At 42.0% G+C, this 18,404-nt stretch overlaps 2 protein-coding genes and 1 long non-coding RNA gene across 6 annotated transcripts in view; 2 read left to right on the top strand and 1 right to left on the bottom strand.

Moving 5' to 3' along the window:
- Window positions 1–5,085, top strand: part of HIF1A (hypoxia inducible factor 1 subunit alpha) — a 34,338-nt gene extending 29,253 nt beyond the window's left edge. For both annotated transcript variants that reach the window (XR_004368167.3, XM_030275160.4), the window contains one exon: window positions 46–5,085. Coding sequence is in view for 1 of the 2 variants with exons in the window: in XM_030275160.4 (XP_030131020.4) it covers window positions 46–197 (152 nt within the window). In the remaining variant the exon portion in view is untranslated. The remainder of the gene's footprint in view (window positions 1–45) is intronic.
- Window positions 1–7,826, bottom strand: part of LOC115495627 (uncharacterized) — a 58,061-nt gene extending 50,235 nt beyond the window's left edge. The window contains exon 1 of the long non-coding RNA XR_012056555.1: window positions 7,386–7,826. This is a non-coding gene — a long non-coding RNA (uncharacterized lncRNA). The remainder of the gene's footprint in view (window positions 1–7,385) is intronic.
- A 610-nt stretch (window positions 7,827–8,436) lies between these two features.
- On the top strand, window positions 8,437–17,251 carry SNAPC1 (small nuclear RNA activating complex polypeptide 1). Of its 3 annotated transcripts, none has more exons than XM_002200598.6 (10): window positions 8,437–8,723; window positions 9,414–9,573; window positions 10,583–10,723; window positions 11,174–11,278; window positions 12,249–12,407; window positions 12,828–12,902; window positions 13,513–13,575; window positions 14,486–14,624; window positions 15,275–15,355; window positions 16,864–17,251. In XM_002200598.6, exons 1-10 carry the CDS (start codon window positions 8,569–8,571, stop codon window positions 16,896–16,898), a joined length of 1,113 nt encoding a protein of 370 aa, XP_002200634.5. In that variant the 5' UTR covers window positions 8,437–8,568; the 3' UTR covers window positions 16,899–17,251. The 3 variants fall into 3 exon arrangements, with proteins under 3 accessions (XP_002200634.5, XP_012429529.5, XP_072786620.1); XM_012574075.5 differs by having other exon boundaries at window positions 16,867–16,998; XM_072930519.1 differs by having other exon boundaries at window positions 8,587–8,727.
- Window positions 17,252–18,404: the final 1,153 nt, after the last annotated feature.

The following is an 18,404-nucleotide window of genomic DNA, read 5'->3' as shown; positions in this document are numbered from 1 at the left end:
CATGGTGAATAAAGTGCACTTTTTCTCCTTCCCCTCCCTCTTTAGACATAGCAAGTAAACTTCTAGGGCAGTCGATGGATGAGAGTGGACTCCCCCAACTCACGAGTTACGACTGCGAAGTAAACGCTCCCATACAGGGCAACAGAAACCTGCTACAGGGGGAAGAACTGCTCAGAGCTCTGGATCAAGTTAACTGAGCTTTCACAAAACTTGCTCCTTTTTTGGACACTGGTGAATCATCACCTAAAGCAGTCTATTTATATTTTCTATATCTGATTTTAGAAGCCTGGCTACAGTACTGCACTAATTCAGTTAGTTCAGTTTTGATCCCCTTTCTACTTATTTTGACAGTCTTTTTAATATGTTCTTTATGTAACAATAACTCAAACTCTAGTGCATTTTTATAATTCTTTGGTACATACACTTTTAAGTCCATTACATTTAAAACACACTTGCAATAGCAGCTTTGAAATATGCACCTGATGAAAAAAAAAATATTTATTTTTTGGCTGGGGAGTTGGTCACCAAAACTTATCATTAGTAAAATGTCAACACAGGAAAAACTGGCAATACTTCCATCCTGCTTTTCATAGGTAGTTGGAAGACTTGTGCTCTCTTACTCTTTATGTTCAAGTAAGTTTTTTATGTTAATAGTTTTTATAAGAAACAACAATGCTTTGCAGCGGTGCATTGTAGCCACAATCGCACAATATATTTTCTTAAAAAATACCAGCAGTTCCTCATGCAATATATTCTGCATTTATAAAAACTAGTTTTTAAGAAGAATCTTTTGTTTGCCTATGGAAACATGTTTAAACCTGGATTATGTCATTATTTTAGTCACGTTGTAATATAAATTGTTCTCAAATGCTGTCTTATGCTTTTGACTTCAGTGGGTGTGGTTAGTCAAAGGAAAGGCTTTATCTGGAAAGGGCTAGCAGCATTTTCTTTGGATACGTTCTCAATTTAGAGAAAGTTTGATGTTCTTAAAGTAGTCACTTTGCCAGCTTAAAAAAAAATCCCTGCCTGTAGTTGTTGAAGTTAATGCTAATATTGTGTATGACTTAAATCTAAATGTTCAGCTTACCCTGTGTGGTATAGGTGATATTTCAAGCAGATTGTAAAACATCTTGCATTGTTAGCAAACTTTTATCTAGTACATCATTGAGTTGCTCAATATTTTGATGTTTTGGTTTTATGCACCTTGTTGCTATTAACATCCATATGTTTTCATGTAGATTTCAATAACTTGAATATATTTAGAAGCCTTTTTATTTAGAAATATATAGTTGTCACAAACATCTTATTTTCCTATATGTACTGTACAAAACCTTCATTCACTCATTCTTTTTGCTCTTTGTGGTTGGATCTGACACTAACTGTATTGTTTTCTTACATCAATAAACTATATGTGGACCAGGCCCCCTTGGGGAGTGTGTTATCTGAGAGAAATGAGATAATTTATATTTTTGTTAGTGGTTATTGTTCATCCGTGTTCCCTTTTTAACTTAGAGTTGATTGGAAACTACTGCTTCCTTATTTTGATTGTAACATCTCTGCGTTAATTATTTGAGCCTGTTCAGTACTGAAGTCTCCCAGACAGTGTTGTACTACCACTCGCCAAAGACGTTATACTTCTCAACCTGTAATCACACCAGCGAGCAAACCTGGCAGCGAGGAGGCAGCAGCTTTGATTTACTTTAGAGCAGGAAGAATTCATCTTTATGAACAGCTTAAAGGCTTGTCTCTGGAAGCTTTATCAAGGTAACACAGGAAAGCAGGAAAAGGTAAAATTCACAGGAGTGATTGATCTGAGATGGATTTCTGTCACAAAAATCCATGATTAAAAAATTAAGCTGGTACTTGATGAAACTTGTTCCCCATTTTTGTGCTGCTGACCCAGTGACTTTCCTCATTTTGCTGTATAAAACGCAACACTACTGGTAATCCTGTGTTGTGTAAATATGATCAAGATATTCTGTGCGTTCTCCAGACTATTTTCACAAAACTTATATTGAGATAAGTAATCAATCATGGTGTGTCACAGGAGTTACATAGGGTTTATGTTGTAAACTTTTTGTTTTCATAGCACTGTTTTGAAATCAATGTCATAGTACATAAGCGTAACCTGTTCTCTAAAATTATTGTTTCACTGAAAGGAGCACTTTCCAAACTGCCACAACTTTGTGAAACTAAAAGGACACTATTAACAAAAAATGATAAGGCACTGGCAGCAGAAGATAGTTGCACACTTGTTAAAGTTCTGAGTAGAAGCTGCACAGGGAGGAGAAGGTAGGGGCAGTCAGCTGCAGCTGAAGCTTCATGCAGAGAACGTTTTCAGTAGTGAACATTTTTAATGCATTTTTAATGGCTAAAAGAAGCAGAGCTCCTCCCTGCCTGCTGTGTCTCTGCTGGCATTTTTTCAGCAGTTAGGAGGTTTAAATAGTGAAGTTGGGTTAAGCCCCTGCTGTTCCAGGCATCCCTCCTGCTTTAGCTCTGCATGGATTGATGTGGTGCTTCTGTGAGAGTCTTGCGGGCAGGCGGAAAGTGCAGCTGGGATCTACTTTTGTACTGCCCTGCCAAACTTGGAGCTGGCCTGGGGGAGTTATCCCTTTGCACTTCCAAGAGACAGGTCAGAAGTGTTCTGCTGCTCTCTTGGCTGTGTTTTGGAGGAGCCTGACATGTTTGGATCTGTCAGGCCTTCTTCAGTGCACTAAGAGGGCAGAAAGTTTTCAGACTAAAATCAGTGTTAAAAAGAGAAGGAAGACTGGAGTGCCCCATATGATATTAAGGTCATAAGCCCGTTGGAGTCAGAGGATGGCTTGGGTTGGAAAGGACTTTAAAGATCATCTTGTTCCCACACTCCTGTCATGGGCATTCTATGAGATCAGGTTGCTCAGAGCCCCATCCACCCTATCCTTGATCATCTCTGTTCTTAGGAATAGCAGCTGTGGATTTAACTGAGCTAGGTTTAATCTAAAAATCTCAATTCTAACATTATTTTACTATGCATAATAACATTTACTATGCATAATAATAATATTATAATTACTGTGATGAACTGCTGTAGCTGTATTGGTTTACTGTAGAGAAAAAATAGCCTAACAAAATCCCCCCAAGTCTCCTAAAGACAGTGAACAAGGCACAGAAAAGGAGCAGTAATTGTTCTGGCCTTGTAAGGGCTTTGCTAAATGCTGATGCTAGTTTGCAAAACCTAGTTCACCTTTCAGTTGCTTTTTTAAAATTTATGTGTTACTAACTTTCCCCCCCCTCCTCCCCCCCCTAAACTTTTTGGACTCCAGGAACATACAGTCTAGTCTGATTCTAGAGCTAATTTGGAGCACAAGCTTCTAGAATATTTTCCTAAGTGTTTTCTTAGTGATTTTGCATGCTTTGTTTGCCAACTTGCTGCCTTTTTAAAATGTTGAGATACCAGATTAGAAATTACGAGGAAATTAATAACTGTGAGGGTGGTGAGACACTGGACAGGTTTCCAAGAGCAGCTGTGGAGAACCCAGCCCTGGAAGTGTCCAATGCCAGGTGGGATGGGGCTTGGAGCAACCCAGGATAGTGAAAGGTGTCCCTGCCCATGGCAGGGTTGGAACTAGGTGGGTTTTAAGGTCCCTTCCCACCCAAATCATTCTGTGATCTGTGGGTAAATACAGTATTTTCTCCTGTAAATAGAACATGCTAATTATGTGAAAATGGTAAATTGAGGAGAATAACAGAGTTACCTTCCAGGTTTTCCTGACTATCAGCAGTAGTCAAGCCAGGCCTTCTTCAGGGCACAGTACAATTACTGTTCTTATATATGGATTTTATTGATCTTTTAATCATCAACAGGGATGATTTTGTTAAAGGGTAAAAGAATTTTTAAACTAGTATTTATGATTACACAATTCCTTCCTTTATGTGAAAGTTGTTAAAATTAACTACAGCTGTACCTCCCCAGGAATCATGTAAATAGGGTGTGCAGTAACTTATCTTGGGTGTAAGAGATGAGTAAATGAAGGTAGCCTGAAGTCCAAAGTACCTCTTGCTAACATACCTTCCTCCCACCTAGTGAGACTGGTTTGGACTTCAGTGACCTTTGAAAACCTCTGGGTGAAATGGAAACAACTTACCTGAGAAACAAAACTTAATAGTAGCTCTGTACCCACATTAAACTCTCCCAAAGTAATTACTGAATTAAAGAATCACAAATTAGGGCCCAAAAGAGCTATTTAAACATAACTCTGATGAGGGTTTTAAGGACTTCAAAGCTTAGTTTGGATGAAATTATCAGCTCTGCTTCCAATGAAATACAACCGTTGGGCCAGGTAATTCTGGTGATTACAAGTTAAACTACAGCATTTTTAATAATAATGTTTTATTACTTAAAGAGCTGTTTAATTAAACAGCTAAGCACTGGCAGCTAAAGGCAGTATCTGTTGGCAGGTGTTGTCCCCTGTTGCACTGCTGAGTGAACCTTTCCTGACAGTGTGGTGGGATCTGGGAGCATCCTGCCCCTGTCAGCCGGGCTGGCCAGGCCCAGGTGAGCCATCTGTCCCTTCCCACTGCTGCCCTGCTCCTGACCTGGGCACGCATCGCACTCAAATGTCACTGCACTCAGGCACATTACTCCAACTCCAACTGCCCAGCATGAATATAAACATGTCACAGGCCACAAAGACTTAGCAGGAACTCCATTTTCATAGGAATCCCACATGAGTTGGGTATCCAGCTTTCATTTAAAAATACCATTATGACTTAACTCCCTGAAAAGTTCCATTCTGGAGGACTGATTTTTGATCCAAATTAAAGAATTGAATTGCCATTTTACTTCTGCTTCCCTGTTTACCTTGAGCAAGTTACCAAAAAGTTAAAGAGTTTGCTGCTGGATTTATACAGTACAGTAGATTTTGTGAATAATAGCAGTATTCTCTCATGAAGAAGTGGTATATTTTAATGGAATTCTTTTTTGGAACCAAGTACAACATATTGCAATTGATATTCCTCCTGAAACATTTTGACGTACTTGTGACTGTATTTCTTTTTGATTGTGTACCAGTATAAAATTCAATAAAAGAGAGGGTTTGTTTCTAATTTGTGACATCTGTGATCTTTGTCCATCCCTTTCCCCTATTATAAAAGGTAGAGGTGACTTTAAAATTAACTAAACTACTGTGCAGAGTAACAAATTCCTTGCAGGTTTGAGACTTTACTGCCCGCTGTCAGAAACTTGGGCATCAAGCAGCCATGGCCACAGTCTCCAGAAACATAGATTTTATATTAAATATAATATAAATAGATAATATTTATATGTAAGCTGAATCCTATTCACATGAGGTTATCTCACCTGAGTTAAGCAGATCACATGTGTGAACAAAAGAGGTCAAACATAACAATTTGACAAGTCAGATATGGGAATGTTAAATCAATGCCACATCCTACTGCACAGATTAAAAAGCTTTTGCAAAATTTGTGCTTGTTGGGAAGTCTGAAAGCAGGAGGTGTGCACCAGTGGAGTATGATCCTCTTAGTAGCAATAGGTTTGTACATACCAAAGGTGGAATAAGCCATTTAATAAAATATATTAATGACTTATTTTCATGTTTTCAACTTGAAAATGTGTTCTGATGCAATCATATATGGTAGTAAAAGAGAAACTTGTTTTGTGCCATATGCACCTGGAAAACCCCATTATTTATATCAGCGCAGGATAAATGGCTTTTAAATTGCAACTTATAAACTAGGAATTAATAGAGCAAATAGGATTTTATCCTTTTGTTTAGCAGTTGAATATGAAGAAGATACAGTAACCTTCCTTACATCATCTAATTATTTATATAATTTTTTTTAGTTTGAAGGCATTAATTGTACTAAAATGTACTAATGAATAATTTGAAGGAGTACTGAAAACAGGTGATGAAGAAGAGTAGAATATTAATTAGTCTAAAAATTGATACTGTATTTAATTTTATATACCACACCAGAGAAATTGTATGAAGAGACCCTGTCACTTGATTTAATTCTTCTGCATTTTCATTCTTTACAATGTACCCAAACTTCCTGCAAGGGAAGACTTAGGGCACATTCACATGGGCACAACAGCCTCATCCTCACTACATCTTGCATCATGCAGCCCCATCTGCCTTAGGAAAAAGAGAAATCCATATAGCGTTACTTGAAACATCATCTCTGAGAAATCACCCCGCTCACTGCACGCTTAAAATACAAAAAAATCAGAAAACACACTCTGAGCTTTACAAATTCAGCATCACTCCAGAGCCAGGCTGCTCCTATTAAATTAAGGGATGACTCCAAAACAGGGCTTGGTTTGAGCTGTATGTAACAGTGAACTCACTCCATGATGTGTGAGTGTTGACTCACTTGTGCTTTGAGTCCTTAAATCCATTGTTGAGGGGAGAACATTATATCTGTTTTCCTAACAGTGTTGGTATTCTGTTCCAAAATCAGTACAATTTGTTGAAGTCAGGGCCACGTACTGGATGAATGGGGTCACTGCCCTCCATCTCTAAACATGAATCCAGATGATAGATGAAAGTGTCTTTTCAGAAAAAGGAAAAAAATGCAAACCAAACCCTGGCAGGTGCAGTTCTGCCCTGTTAAACCCTGTACAGTTCATATGCAACAGCTCTGCAAATATCTCTGTTCCTGTAGTCAATGACATCGGCAACCAGTGGTGCTCAAAGGCAAGTGCTGTTCAGCCGATGGCAAATTACCTCCTCATAAAGGCTGCAAAAGGTTTCATTCCAGCAACCTTTTGGGAAATACAATAAATATGGAAAGATGTTTGTTTGTCTGGAGCACTGTGGGAACTCCTGACATTGTAGGAGCTGACAGCTTGATGTGCCTCGCTGTAAGGAGCGACCTTTGGATCAATTAGTTGATGCTATTGGTGAACTGGAGAACATCACGGTACCGTAGCCAGAAGAATTCTACACTCATTTCGCAGTGCACGATTATTTGAGAAAGCAAAACGTGATTTTTTTACCTGGTCGCTGGGAAAACTCCTGCAGATTTGAACATCCCAAAGGCACCACACAAGGCTCTATCCCAAGCCCATACTTGCCCTACACGCTGTAGGGGAAGCGTGGCTTCCCCTGCGCCGGGCATCGTGCCCCGCAGGCACCCGGGCGCTCTCCTGCCCAGCCCGGGAGCGCTCCCGGCGCAGGTGCCGCTGTCCAGCCGCGCTCCCACAATCCAAGCCCCGACCGCAGCGACGATCACCGCAACACCGCCTTGAAACCCGAGCCCCGTCCTTAAACCCTCTGGGGACCCGCCCGAAGGGCTGCGGAGCCTCCCGGGCACCACAAGCTGCTTCCCCGGGACGCTGCCCGCCCCGCCCCGAGCGGTGCCCGGTGCCGCGGGTCCGTACTCACCGCGGCGCGGGGCTCTCCGGCGCCGGTCCCGGCAGCAGCCTCGGTGGCCGCTCGCCCCTCTCTGTACGTGCGCCAGGGAGCGCGGGCAGGGGAGCGAGGCCGCACCCACCCACCCTACGTGCGGCTCGGCAGCCGCGGCCCCCTCCCCGGCCGCCTACGTGTGGCCGTGCATGCGGGGAGCGGGCGGCACGGCACGGTATGACACGGCAGGGCACGGAAGGGCATCCCGCCGCTCGGGGGGGCGGCCGCCGGCTTATCCCTGCCTGCCGCGCTCGCCCAGGCGGAACGGGACTCCCGCAGCCGTCGGGGTTTTGGGACAGCCGGGAGAGCAGCGGTGGTCCTTCAGCGGAGCGTGGCGGCGTGTCACGTCCCCACGGCCGCGGGGGATCCGCTGTTCCCGAGCCCGCCGGGTCACGGCCCCCGAGCTCGCTGCCGGGGGAGCCTGCGGGGACTGGGGCGGGGAGTGTGAATCCCCGCGCCTCGACAGCGTCCTCGGGATCTCCGGTGCCTGCCCGAGCGCACCCGCCGCGGCTCATCCCGCCCGAACCCGCTCATCCCCGCGGGCTGCGCCCCGGCACCACCCAGGGATGCGCTGTGCTCGTGGAGCGGGCTGGCCCTCCACGGCGGGAGGGAGCGGGACATCGCCCGAGGCGGGCAGAGCGAGCGCCCGTCACTGACGGGGTCTCGCCACACACAGCGGCACCGGGGCCGGACCGCGGCGGGAGCGCAGCGGGGCGGGACAGCCCCGCTCCCTCACGGGCAGCGCCTCTCCCTCACGGGCAGCGCCGCTTCCTCACGGGCAGCGCCGCTCCCTCACGGGCAGCGCCTCTCCCTCACGGGCAGCGCCTCTCCCTCACGGGCAGCGCCTCTCCCTCACGGGCACAGCCTCTCCCTCACGGGCAGCGGTCCCGCTCCCTCACGGGCAGAGCCGCTCCCTCACGGGCAGCCCCTCTCCCTCACGGGCAGTGCCTCTCGCTCACGGGTAGAGCCGCTCCCTCACGGGCACAGCCTCTCCCTCACGGGCAGCAGCGCCGCTCCCTCACGGGCAGCGCCGCTCCCTCACGGGCAGCCCGAGCGGCTCCTCCCGGCGGGGGCCGTGCGCAGGCGCGGAGCGGCCGCGCAGGCGCCGCGCGGTTGTTGTGGTGCGGCAGCGCCCGTGCGGAGCGGCCGCGGGGCCGGCGGCATGAGCGGCATGAGCGGCATGAGCGGCGTGAGCGGCGTGCCGGGGCTGAAGGAGGACTGCGAGGAGCTGCTCGGTGCCTTCCAGCAGGCAGACACCGTCCGCTTCGAGCGCTTCGCCGAGCTGTGGCGGGAGCGCCGCTTCCACACCGTCTTCTAGTGAGTGAGGCAGGGAGGGAGGGGATGGATGGCTCCCGGCCGCTCCTCAGGCCAAGCCTCTCCTGCCCCTCTCCAGGCCCGCAGCCCCCGGTGCTTGGCTTCCCCCCGGCTAGGCCAGCCTGCACCCTGTGCCCCCTCAGGCCTGGCTCAGGGAGGGAGTTGTCTGTCTGGGCTCTAAAGAAAATGGAGCATCGGTCCCTCTGTAATGATGGAAAAGAGTTTTAAATTCAGTGTTTTCCTGCATTAGCTACGTGTGTGATTTGAGCGCTGACTCCGCAGGGAGCGTGGTGTAATCCTCGTGAGATTTAAAAGTGTGGTCGCAGGACATCCATGTTTCACTGAATCATAGAATATCCTGAGTCGGAAGGAGCCCACACGGATCATGGAGTCCAACTTTTGACCCTGCACAGGACACCCCAAGGGTCATAGCCTGTGCTGAAAATCTTGCCCAGACTCTGCCAGGTTGTGATTCTTGGGGTCGTCCTCTGCAGGACCAGTAGTTGGAGTCAGTGATCCTTGTGGGTCGCTTCCAGCTGAGGACATTTAATGATTCTATATTTTTAAAACATCTAAAGTTTGTTTCTGCATTATAGATTTTTGTAAAGCCTGCAGTTTTATATTTATGTGCTTTAACATGCTGCTTTTTTTTTTTTTTTTTTTTTTTTTTTTTTTTTTTTTTTTTTGCTTTAGTGGTAGAATGAGAGCTTTGGAGAGGAATAAGCTCACAAAGAAGACTCTGGATCTGGCCCAGCAGTACTTCTTTCCTCCCTACTCCTTCCAGATCCGAGTTGGTGCTCTGTACCTTCTGTATGGGCTCTATAATGCCCAGCTTTGTCAGCCAAAACAAAAGGTAATTGTTCCTGAGGTTTTATTCTCAGGAGATACTAGACATAAGATATGTGGTAAACTGCTGTCTGCTTTGTCATCATAAATGGTTAGGGCATTTCCTCCTGCTTTCTTAAGATAAAAATACTTAAAGCCAGAGTGGAAGCTATTGGAAAAGGCAGAGACAGAGAATGTGTTCATCAGCTGTAGGGTGAACCCCATTACAGCCTGAGTTACTCTTTAGAACTCCAACAGAATGGAGACTGAATTTCCACTTCCAATTAACCAGAAAAGGAATTAATGAATAGGTTGAGAGGGTGAGTGCCTGAATGACACTCTCCTTGCTGCCTTTAGGATAGGAGACCAATATCTAAAGGAATTACAAACTCAGTGCAAGGAGCAGTGGCTTGCTTAGGAACTTTGTGGTATGTGTTGAGTGCACATGCAAAATCGAGTCCAAATTCTTTAAATAACAAACTGAATTTGGAGTAGTCTACAATGATGCCATGGTGTCTCATATTTTGACCTCAGAGGAATCAATAACTTTTAATGAAGATGAATTTACGCAATTTTAAAGCCACTGCTGGGTAGCAGCTGTAAGAGGGTACACGAGTTAGCCAGAAAGTTAAGCAGAGAGAAAGGGAAGTGGGCAGAGTGGATGTGACAGGAGAGAAAGGAAGAAATAAGGGAAAGAGAACATTTATGGGCATTTCAGTGGCAGCACGACCTGGTATGAGCATTGTTTCCTAATCACTAGTGAAGGGGAATATCCTAGGTGCAGACTGTTTTTCACACACTTCAGAATGTGAAGAATGAATGTTTCCAAATGTCAGAAACGACTTGTGTTCCATGTCACTGTCAAAGAAAGTGCCATAATAATAATCTTAGGTGCATAAAATGATGATGGAAATAATGCATGTTATAGTGGGATCCTTTCTGCAGCTCTGGACATCCAGGTGTTGTCACAGTAGTCAGTTCAGTTAATTTTTATGGTTGAAGTATTGGTTTAACAGCATGTAACTCTTCTGTTGCAGATCAGAATTGCACTCAAGGATTGGCCTGAAATCCAGAAATTCCAGCTGGATCTGCTTGACTCCCAGCACTATGATGCAGCCTTTATCTTTAGGAAGCTGCGGCTTGCCAGAGCTTTCCATTTCACAGCAATGCCAAAGCCAGTGAGTTAATACATTAATGACTTACATTTTTAAATAAAATACTCTCATCTTTCAATGCCTGACAGTTCAACAGCACTTGTGGTTAGCTCAGCCTCGAGGCTGTGTTAAAATGCAAGATGTGTGGCTTTACATAGGTAGGTGATGAAGAGCTTAGAGGATGTTTGAATGCTTCTCACCTGAAAATATTTTTTCAGTGTCCAACGTTTTTAATGGATTTGAGATGTCTTACCAGTTGGAGAAATTAGTCTAGGTGCTGGATTAAATTCTTAACTAGAGAATAATTTGTGAAAAGTGCTGCCTCTGAGCATGTGACAGCAAAGCTGTTGTTTTATGTGTTTTTATGCCTTTCAGTATCTCCCATCTCCTGATTTGGATAGGCAGTAGGGATTCTCAAGAGGAGGTGCCTTTTAAAGTTTTCTTTTAGGTTACAAACATTTCCTCTTATTTTAGCTGACCTACAGAACTAAGAAGAAGAGTGAGGAAATTTATATTAAAGAAGAATTTAAGGACCCGAGTGACAGAGTAAACAGCCTTATCACTAATGATGTATTGGAGGTACAGTAACCTTTAAAGTACAGATTAATCAATGGAGTTTGTTTTGTTTTAATTTCTCTGTTGTCCAAGAGCTGTAACTTCTCTAATCAGCAGTCTTGTCCTTTTGTGGAATGCAGACTTAAGGTAATTTTACCAGACACTCAGAAATGTGGCATTTAGTTTGGAAGAATTGTGGTACCTTTTCCAATACTGAAATATGCTCTAATGTTTTGTGATTTTGCCTCAGTAAGATGTAAAAGGGTGTAAATGGTTAATTGTCACCTAAAGAAAAATGGAAAATGGGGGAAGTAAGTTTGTTTTGATGTGTCTGCAGGTTGCAACTGGAGGCTTGATACTTGTGATAATATGAATTTACTTATCTGCAAGTTCATAGCCTTCTCTCACCTTTATTTCTCCTTTCAAACATTAAGATTTTTTTTATTATATGATGCATTTGATAAAATGCATTTGATTTTTATTATATGATGCATTTGATAAAAACCTGAGTAATTCAAGCCAAGTAAAGGTTCTCATATCAAGCATAAAGATTCTTATATCACTCTGTGATAGAACTTTCTTTGCAGGTTTTTTCATTTATTGCTGGCAAATGTGTATCAGTAAGGTTGACTGCAGTGGTACAGAAATCTGTGAAGTAAAGGAAAATGTTTATTTTCATCCAAAGAGATGAAAATAAACCACAGTATCAGAATGAACCATGTATGAACAGTGGTCCTGAATAACCTTCTTAGTTTAAATAATGTAAGATACTCTTTCTTCTTTAGCTTATTTGATGGGCCTGTTCTGGTTAGCAGGATTCCTTGGCTCTAAAACTCAAATAATCTAACCAGAATCAGTTTCTAACATTCCTCCTGGTCTAATGATCTCCTTAGAATGGTTTCTATAACCCCGTGTTTGTACATTGAGGACTATTATTGCTTTGCTGCTGGAATATTTCTTTTTCCTGAAAGACACTTTTTAAAAATAATTTCAGGAGCTGATGAATATTCACGACCACTATCAGAAAATGAAGTGTGTCATTTCAGCTGACAAATCCCAGCCAGACAAGGCCCTGAGCTTGATAAAAGATGACTTTGTGGTCACTCTCAAAGACATAACCTTGGAACATCAGGAATGGCAGCAGAACAGAATGGTAGGTACTACCAACCACTATGCTGTGGTGCCTTAGCAGGTTGAGTGAATGTGTAGGAGCTGGATTTCTTGGAGTGATTACCACTGAGCTGGTACATCTGAGATAGAAAGAGAAGGAACTGTGACACTGAAGGCATGCACTGTGTGAAACCTGAGGCAGGGGTGTGGTATGGGAGAAAGGACTTTGTGGGTGGTCTTGCCTCTGGGATACCACAACTGGCTGCTGAGAGGGAAGCCCAGAAGGTCTGACCTCATGAAATACCTCTGTAATGCATTCCTGGATCAAAGAATGGCCACAGTGTAAGGTAGATGTAGAAAATGGGCATGTGTGTAAATACTTGCTTTGTTTTTTACAGTTCTTGGATTTTAGCTTTCTTGTATATCACAGATGTTTAAAGAAAAACACTTTTCTACCCCACAGAAATTACTCCAAAATACTGAAGTAACTAATGAAACAGAAAACAAAAAGAAAGAACAGACTTTCCTAGAACCAGAGGTAAGGAAACTTTGCTGCATTGCGGAGGCCAAATCTGTTCGTTTTTTTGACTTCGGATCTCAGGCTAAGCAGTGTAGGCCAAAGTTTGATAGTGCCAAAATAAATTCCAAGGACAGCTGGTGGGGCTGGTTCCGTGGTTTTGTTTTTAACTCACATTGTTTTCTGTTGAGCTGTGAGCATTTACTGCTGTGACAGCTCTTACATGATCTCCATAAAAAGTCTGTCTCAGGTAAGAAGGGAAAAGATCTGTATTTTCTCAGCCAAACTTCTTTACACCTCCTCCTGGAATATCAGCTTAAGGCAATATTCATTTTTTATGCTACAGAATTGTCTCATGTTGTCTCAATTGTCTGCTTTGAATTTGAGTAAGATGTGAAGTTTCAAATTTGATTTTTCTCTTCCTGGGCTTTGTAACAGTGAAGGCAACCAAATCTTTTTAATTATTTTTTTTTCCTTTAAGTACCATTTTGGTGGCATGGAAATTATGTAGAACTAATTATAGAGTTACAGCTGTAGTGAGATACTGCTCAAGTGGTTGCCTGATGTAATATTTCAGTACTGGTGTAATAGAATAAGAATCATTTCTGACTGGACTCTTGTTTCTTTACAGGGTTCTGAAAGAGCAAGTGCCCTGGCAAGAATCAAATACAAGTCTTATTCTGCAGTTGTTGAGGTAGGTATGAAAATTGATAATGGGGATGTATTTATTTTTCAAGAACAGTTTTAAGTACCAGTTTAATGTAAATGTCTGTAATTCAGTTTTTGGAATGTTTTAGTTTCCCTAACACAGCAGGGAAACCCAAAACTCTTAGTCTTCTTAGATATATGGAACAATGCAGATAAGGTCTGTGCTTGGGGGATTTTCCTTTACAGGGTATCTTTTAATATCTACTCTGTGTTTAAGTAGATGGAATTTTAAGAAGATGTATAAAAATACATGAGGGTTTAATTGCTCAGATTCTTTGTATCTTAGATATTGCAATTTTGGAAGATGCCTGTGAAGATGAGACTTAGGAATTTAAAGTCAGTTGCAAATTCTTGAAAACTTTGTTTCAGTAGCTTCTCCCTTAAAATAATATTGTTGGTTTGTCTTTTTCTCAGCAGTCCTATGAGAAACATCTCAACTTTCTCTTTATTAAAATCTCATATCAAAAAACATGTCATTAAATGAAACACAGCTCTGGGTTTTATAACAGTCCAGACTCATGAATGTTCAGTGATGTTTTCTAGGCACTTAAGCAAAATAAGGTGGTAAGGAGGCTTTACAGAGCAGCAGTTTTTGGAAGTGTTTCTTTTGTGTAGGGGGATGCAGCATGGTGTGGCTTGGTAGTAACAGAGAATGGATTGGGAATTAATGAATGCTTCATTATCTGCATTTTAAGTTATACACCCATTAAATCATAGAAAAGCATTGTCCTGTTAAAGCTGAAGAACAGCAACTAGTCGGAGCCCTCCTTCACTCTTTCCCCTTCTATCCCTTTTCCACCCTGACATCAAGGTGATGCTTTGGTCCCTGCTGGTTTGTCAGGTGACCCACAGCAAGATCTGGCTGTAGAAGTTCAGCTTTTTTTTGTGTCATTCAGGTTTCCAAATCCAGGAGACATCGTCAAGTGCAGTTGGAATCCTCTGAACCAGGATCCAGTTGTGGGAAGTCTCCAAGTCGAAGTAAAAAGCCCAGCAGGAGACCACAGCCAGCAAGGAGAGGTTCTTCAGAAGTTAGAGGTGCTTCTCCATTGCATCCATGAACCAGGGGAGGTTGCAAAAGTTCATCCATTGCTTTGCTAGCTGGGTTAAATTTTGCTGTTGATCACTGAGAAATTACTTTTCCTAAGGAAATTATTTTTTTGATATCCAGCTTTTCAACTGATAGAAGCTGCTAAATTTTTTGTTTACTCCTTATTTGTTACAGTTTAAACAGCAAAATGGTTTTGACTTGTCTTTATTTTTTGACTTGTCCTTATTTTGAAGATGGAAACTTAATTTCAAAGTTCCAAACTCAAGTTTTCAGACTTGCTTAGTCTCTGCTAGGGAAAAAAAAAAAGTTACTGAGGAAATTAATCCCTCTTCAAAGATGAGCATTAGGCAGTGTTGCCTTTGCTTGTCTATAAAAGAGTAGATGAAATGTTTTGGAGCAGTAAGGACATTGTGAGTTATTGAACCAAGCTGGTGATTAATTTGCTTTTAATTGGTAATGTTAACTACTTGTTACTGAGGGTTTCTTAGTGAGCCATATGGAAGGTACTGTGAAAAGTGGGTTTGTCTGCAGTATTTGACAGCATCTCAGGAGAGCAGCAGTGAACAATCTAAAGTACTGGATGAGGGATATAGAAGCAAAAAAAAGCTGACAGTTTTTCCTCAAAATCTGTGTGCAGGTGAAATGCAAGTGGCCAAGGAAGCTGTAACTCAGCATATCGGGATGCCAATAATCGTAGAAGAGGACTCAGAGGAAGGAGGTACAACAGTTGCAATTCCAGCAAACCAGTGACTTGTTTTTAAATAGCCCTCTGCTGTGTTTTTCTGAACCTAAAGCTGATATTTGGATCATGTCTTGATGAGCTAGATTTGGTTTTAGCCTGCAAATTGTTGCATGAAAATTGAAACTTTGAAACGCCATGGCAAAGTCCCCAGAGTAATTTTTTTCTACAGAGAATGCATTGCAGTGTCTTCAGAGTTAAAATTGGTCCAGTTTAAAGCAGTCTCATTCTTCTGTAACACAAGTTTGTCTTGAGGAGTTCCATTGTGTAGGGAAAAGTGATTTTTTTGCTCAGTCACCCACTTATAGAGGATGCCTGTTGTGGTAACTGTGAACTTAGGAAAGAATAGCCCTTGCTGCCCTCACCTTTGTTGAGGGGAGGGAAGGTTCCTCTCTAGCCTTACTTTCAGCTGGGCAGTGTTTCATGGACTGAGCTCCAGTACAGCAGTAGCATTCTCTGCTGTACTGGAAGTTATCTGACATTGTCAGGGGAGGACTGGGAATTGCAGCAGGGGAGTGAATGGCTTTGCTCTCACTCAGGTTACTGGAAATAATGTGATTTTAATTGTGAAGCAGTGGTAAAGCAGATTGCTCAAAGCTTACAGTGGAGTTTTTCTGCAGAAGCATCAATGTTGGATGATACTGAGCTGCTTTGCAACTCAGAAGCTTCAGAGCTGTTCTCAGCTGTTTAAGAACATGGCACAGTATAAAAAAATCTTCTGCAGTTAATTCACTATCCAAAATTCTATGTAATGGGAGCATATTTAATACAATTTAATACATTTAAATGTAAATTCTATGTAATGGGAGCATATTTAATACAATTTAATACATTTAAATGTATTAAAATACATTTTTAGTGACGTTATATATTTATATTTGCTCCTTGTAGAAGCAAAGGAGCATCTCATAGTACTGAAGCGAGATTACATTCTCTGGTCACTTTTATTTGTAGACAGTGAGAATTAATTCAATTTTAAATGGTCAGATTGAAGGTGCCATGGGTCGTTTAATATTGTACTTTGTTTATTTTCCCTTCACTTGTCCACTTGTTGTGGACAAAAAGTTTCTTTCTAAATCAGAAAAGTTCTCTGTTTGTCAGAATTTTCCAGTAAATTCTGAAGCATTAAAAATACCCATAGGCAGTCTCTTCAGATATTTTGTGAGTATTCCATTTGTCAAATTCACAGAAAAATCTGAAAGATGTTGGGGAGGAGCAGAAAGCTTTTAAGATGGAGTAAGTTTTGAAGTACAATATTCATCACTGGAATTTCAGGTGATACTTTGAATGATAGTGTGCTGTAGAATCCAGACAGATTTTTTTTTTAATATATTTAAAAATCATGGGGAGAGGGACTAGGAGGGGATCTCAAGGGCTCATATAGGTAATTTCCTGTGCTGGATAGAGTTCATTCTACTTGAACAACTCCCATGAAGGAAGATGGATTTAAAAGCTTGTAAAAAAACTTTCTCTTTATTTTCTTTCAGAAGTATCTCTCCCCAAGAGGAGAAGACAACGTTAGAGGATCCACATGGAGAAACACTCATGTTAATTTTAATGACAAAATGAAAATGTCAGAGGTAACACCAAGTGCTTGTTTTGGACACCTTGGAACATAAAAAGTGTCTGGGACCAGAAGCACAGGTGATATTGGAATACTGGTAGTGACTGGGATACTTCAGCTGTCTTGTGGTGCCTTTATTCACCTGGTGAATGTTTCTTGTGGGAGACTGAAGTTGCTGTGTCCTGGCTGAGACAGAAAAAGGAGGCTCAGAAAATATTTCCCCACATAATACATGTCTATGATCCTTTATCTCTGAACATAAGGTTATTGACTGTTGAAAATTCGTGCAATAAATTATTTTTCATGGTTGACTTGCTCCATTTTATGGTGTGTAAACTTCACTGCTTATCATGGTTTGATTCCACACATGTGGAAATGAACTTGCTGATAAGATTTTTGTTGTGCCCTGTCTCCAGCAGATCTGGAGTTAGTGTATTCAAATGGAGGGATGTAAAGGGTGTTCATTAATTCTGCAGATAACCCTAAGCTGTACAAGGGCAGGACTGGAATTCACAATGATCTTTATGAATTGGAGGGGAGTGAAAGAAGTGGGTGCTAAATAAACATAGATCTCAGCATTGAGAACAGGCACAGCGTGGGGAAATGCTTGGTAACAGTGCAGCAGAAAAAGCAAATGGGCTGAGAATCATCAGCTGGAATATTTTCTATAAACACTAAAACAGTAGAATTTGTGTCACTCAGCCTTGGAAGGTTGTAGCCTTAAATATCTCCATCTACCACAACAGCTTAAGAAGAATGTGGAGTTACTCTCCTTGGAATTTCTCCAGTTGATCACAACTGTTCTTTCAAGAAAGGCAAAGGAGTTAAGTGTCCTTTTCTACAAGAACAAATGTAAATTAGAAATTTGAAAGATTTTGAATACAAAAAAAAACCTAATTTGAATTAATTAGTTTGGTAGTATGACTCTCAAAGGCCAGAGGAATTTAAGTACTCTTATGTAGAAGAAAAAACATTTCAATGGAGATGCAAAGGGTTTTACTATCAAGAGTTTTACTGTCAAAGGTTTCCATATTAAAAGTGTTGGTTGGCAAGGAGGAATGGGCCAAAAGAGGCTGGACACTGGAAAAGCTGATGATGAAGTTCCAGTGTTGCACTCGACCTTATTAACAAGAAAAGAGGAAACATTTTGTAATAAAGCCAAACCTTATTGCACTGTAAATCAAATATTCAGTTGAGTAACCAATGTCTTGATAGACTAATCCAAAAGTCATTATTAGCCCAGATCTAATTATTATAGAAAAAGAATACTTCTGCGCAGATTAAAAACCCCTGTAGTGGTAACAACACAGTTAAAGTCATCATACATACATTTAGTTTCTACTTTTTTTTTTCTGGTTTATCATTCATTCTTCCACTGCGCTCTTTGTCCTGAGGTTGGGCTAAGGCTGTGGATGATTCAGATGTGGTTTTCTTAAAAGGACTCATCTATGGCTATAAATATTT

This window comes from Taeniopygia guttata, chromosome 5 (genome assembly GCF_048771995.1).
Source record: "Taeniopygia guttata chromosome 5, bTaeGut7.mat, whole genome shotgun sequence".
Lineage (NCBI taxonomy): Eukaryota > Metazoa > Chordata > Aves > Passeriformes > Estrildidae > Taeniopygia > Taeniopygia guttata.
This window is presented reverse-complemented; position numbering and strand designations above follow the sequence as displayed.

What these genes read in the sequence shown, in the direction of transcription:
- SNAPC1 (XM_002200598.6), top strand. Translation starts at nt 8,569, where the DNA reads ATGAGCGGCATGAGCGGCATGAGCGGCGTGAGCGGCGTGCCGGGGCTG. An exon ending in AGGTTCTTCAGAAGTTAGAG is followed by an intron (nt 14,625 to 15,274) that starts GTGCTTCTCCAT and finishes ATCTGTGTGCAG; the next exon opens with GTGAAATGCAAGTGGCCAAG. An exon ending in AGAGGACTCAGAGGAAGGAG is followed by an intron (nt 15,356 to 16,863) that starts GTACAACAGTTG and finishes ATTTTCTTTCAG; the next exon opens with AAGTATCTCTCCCCAAGAGG.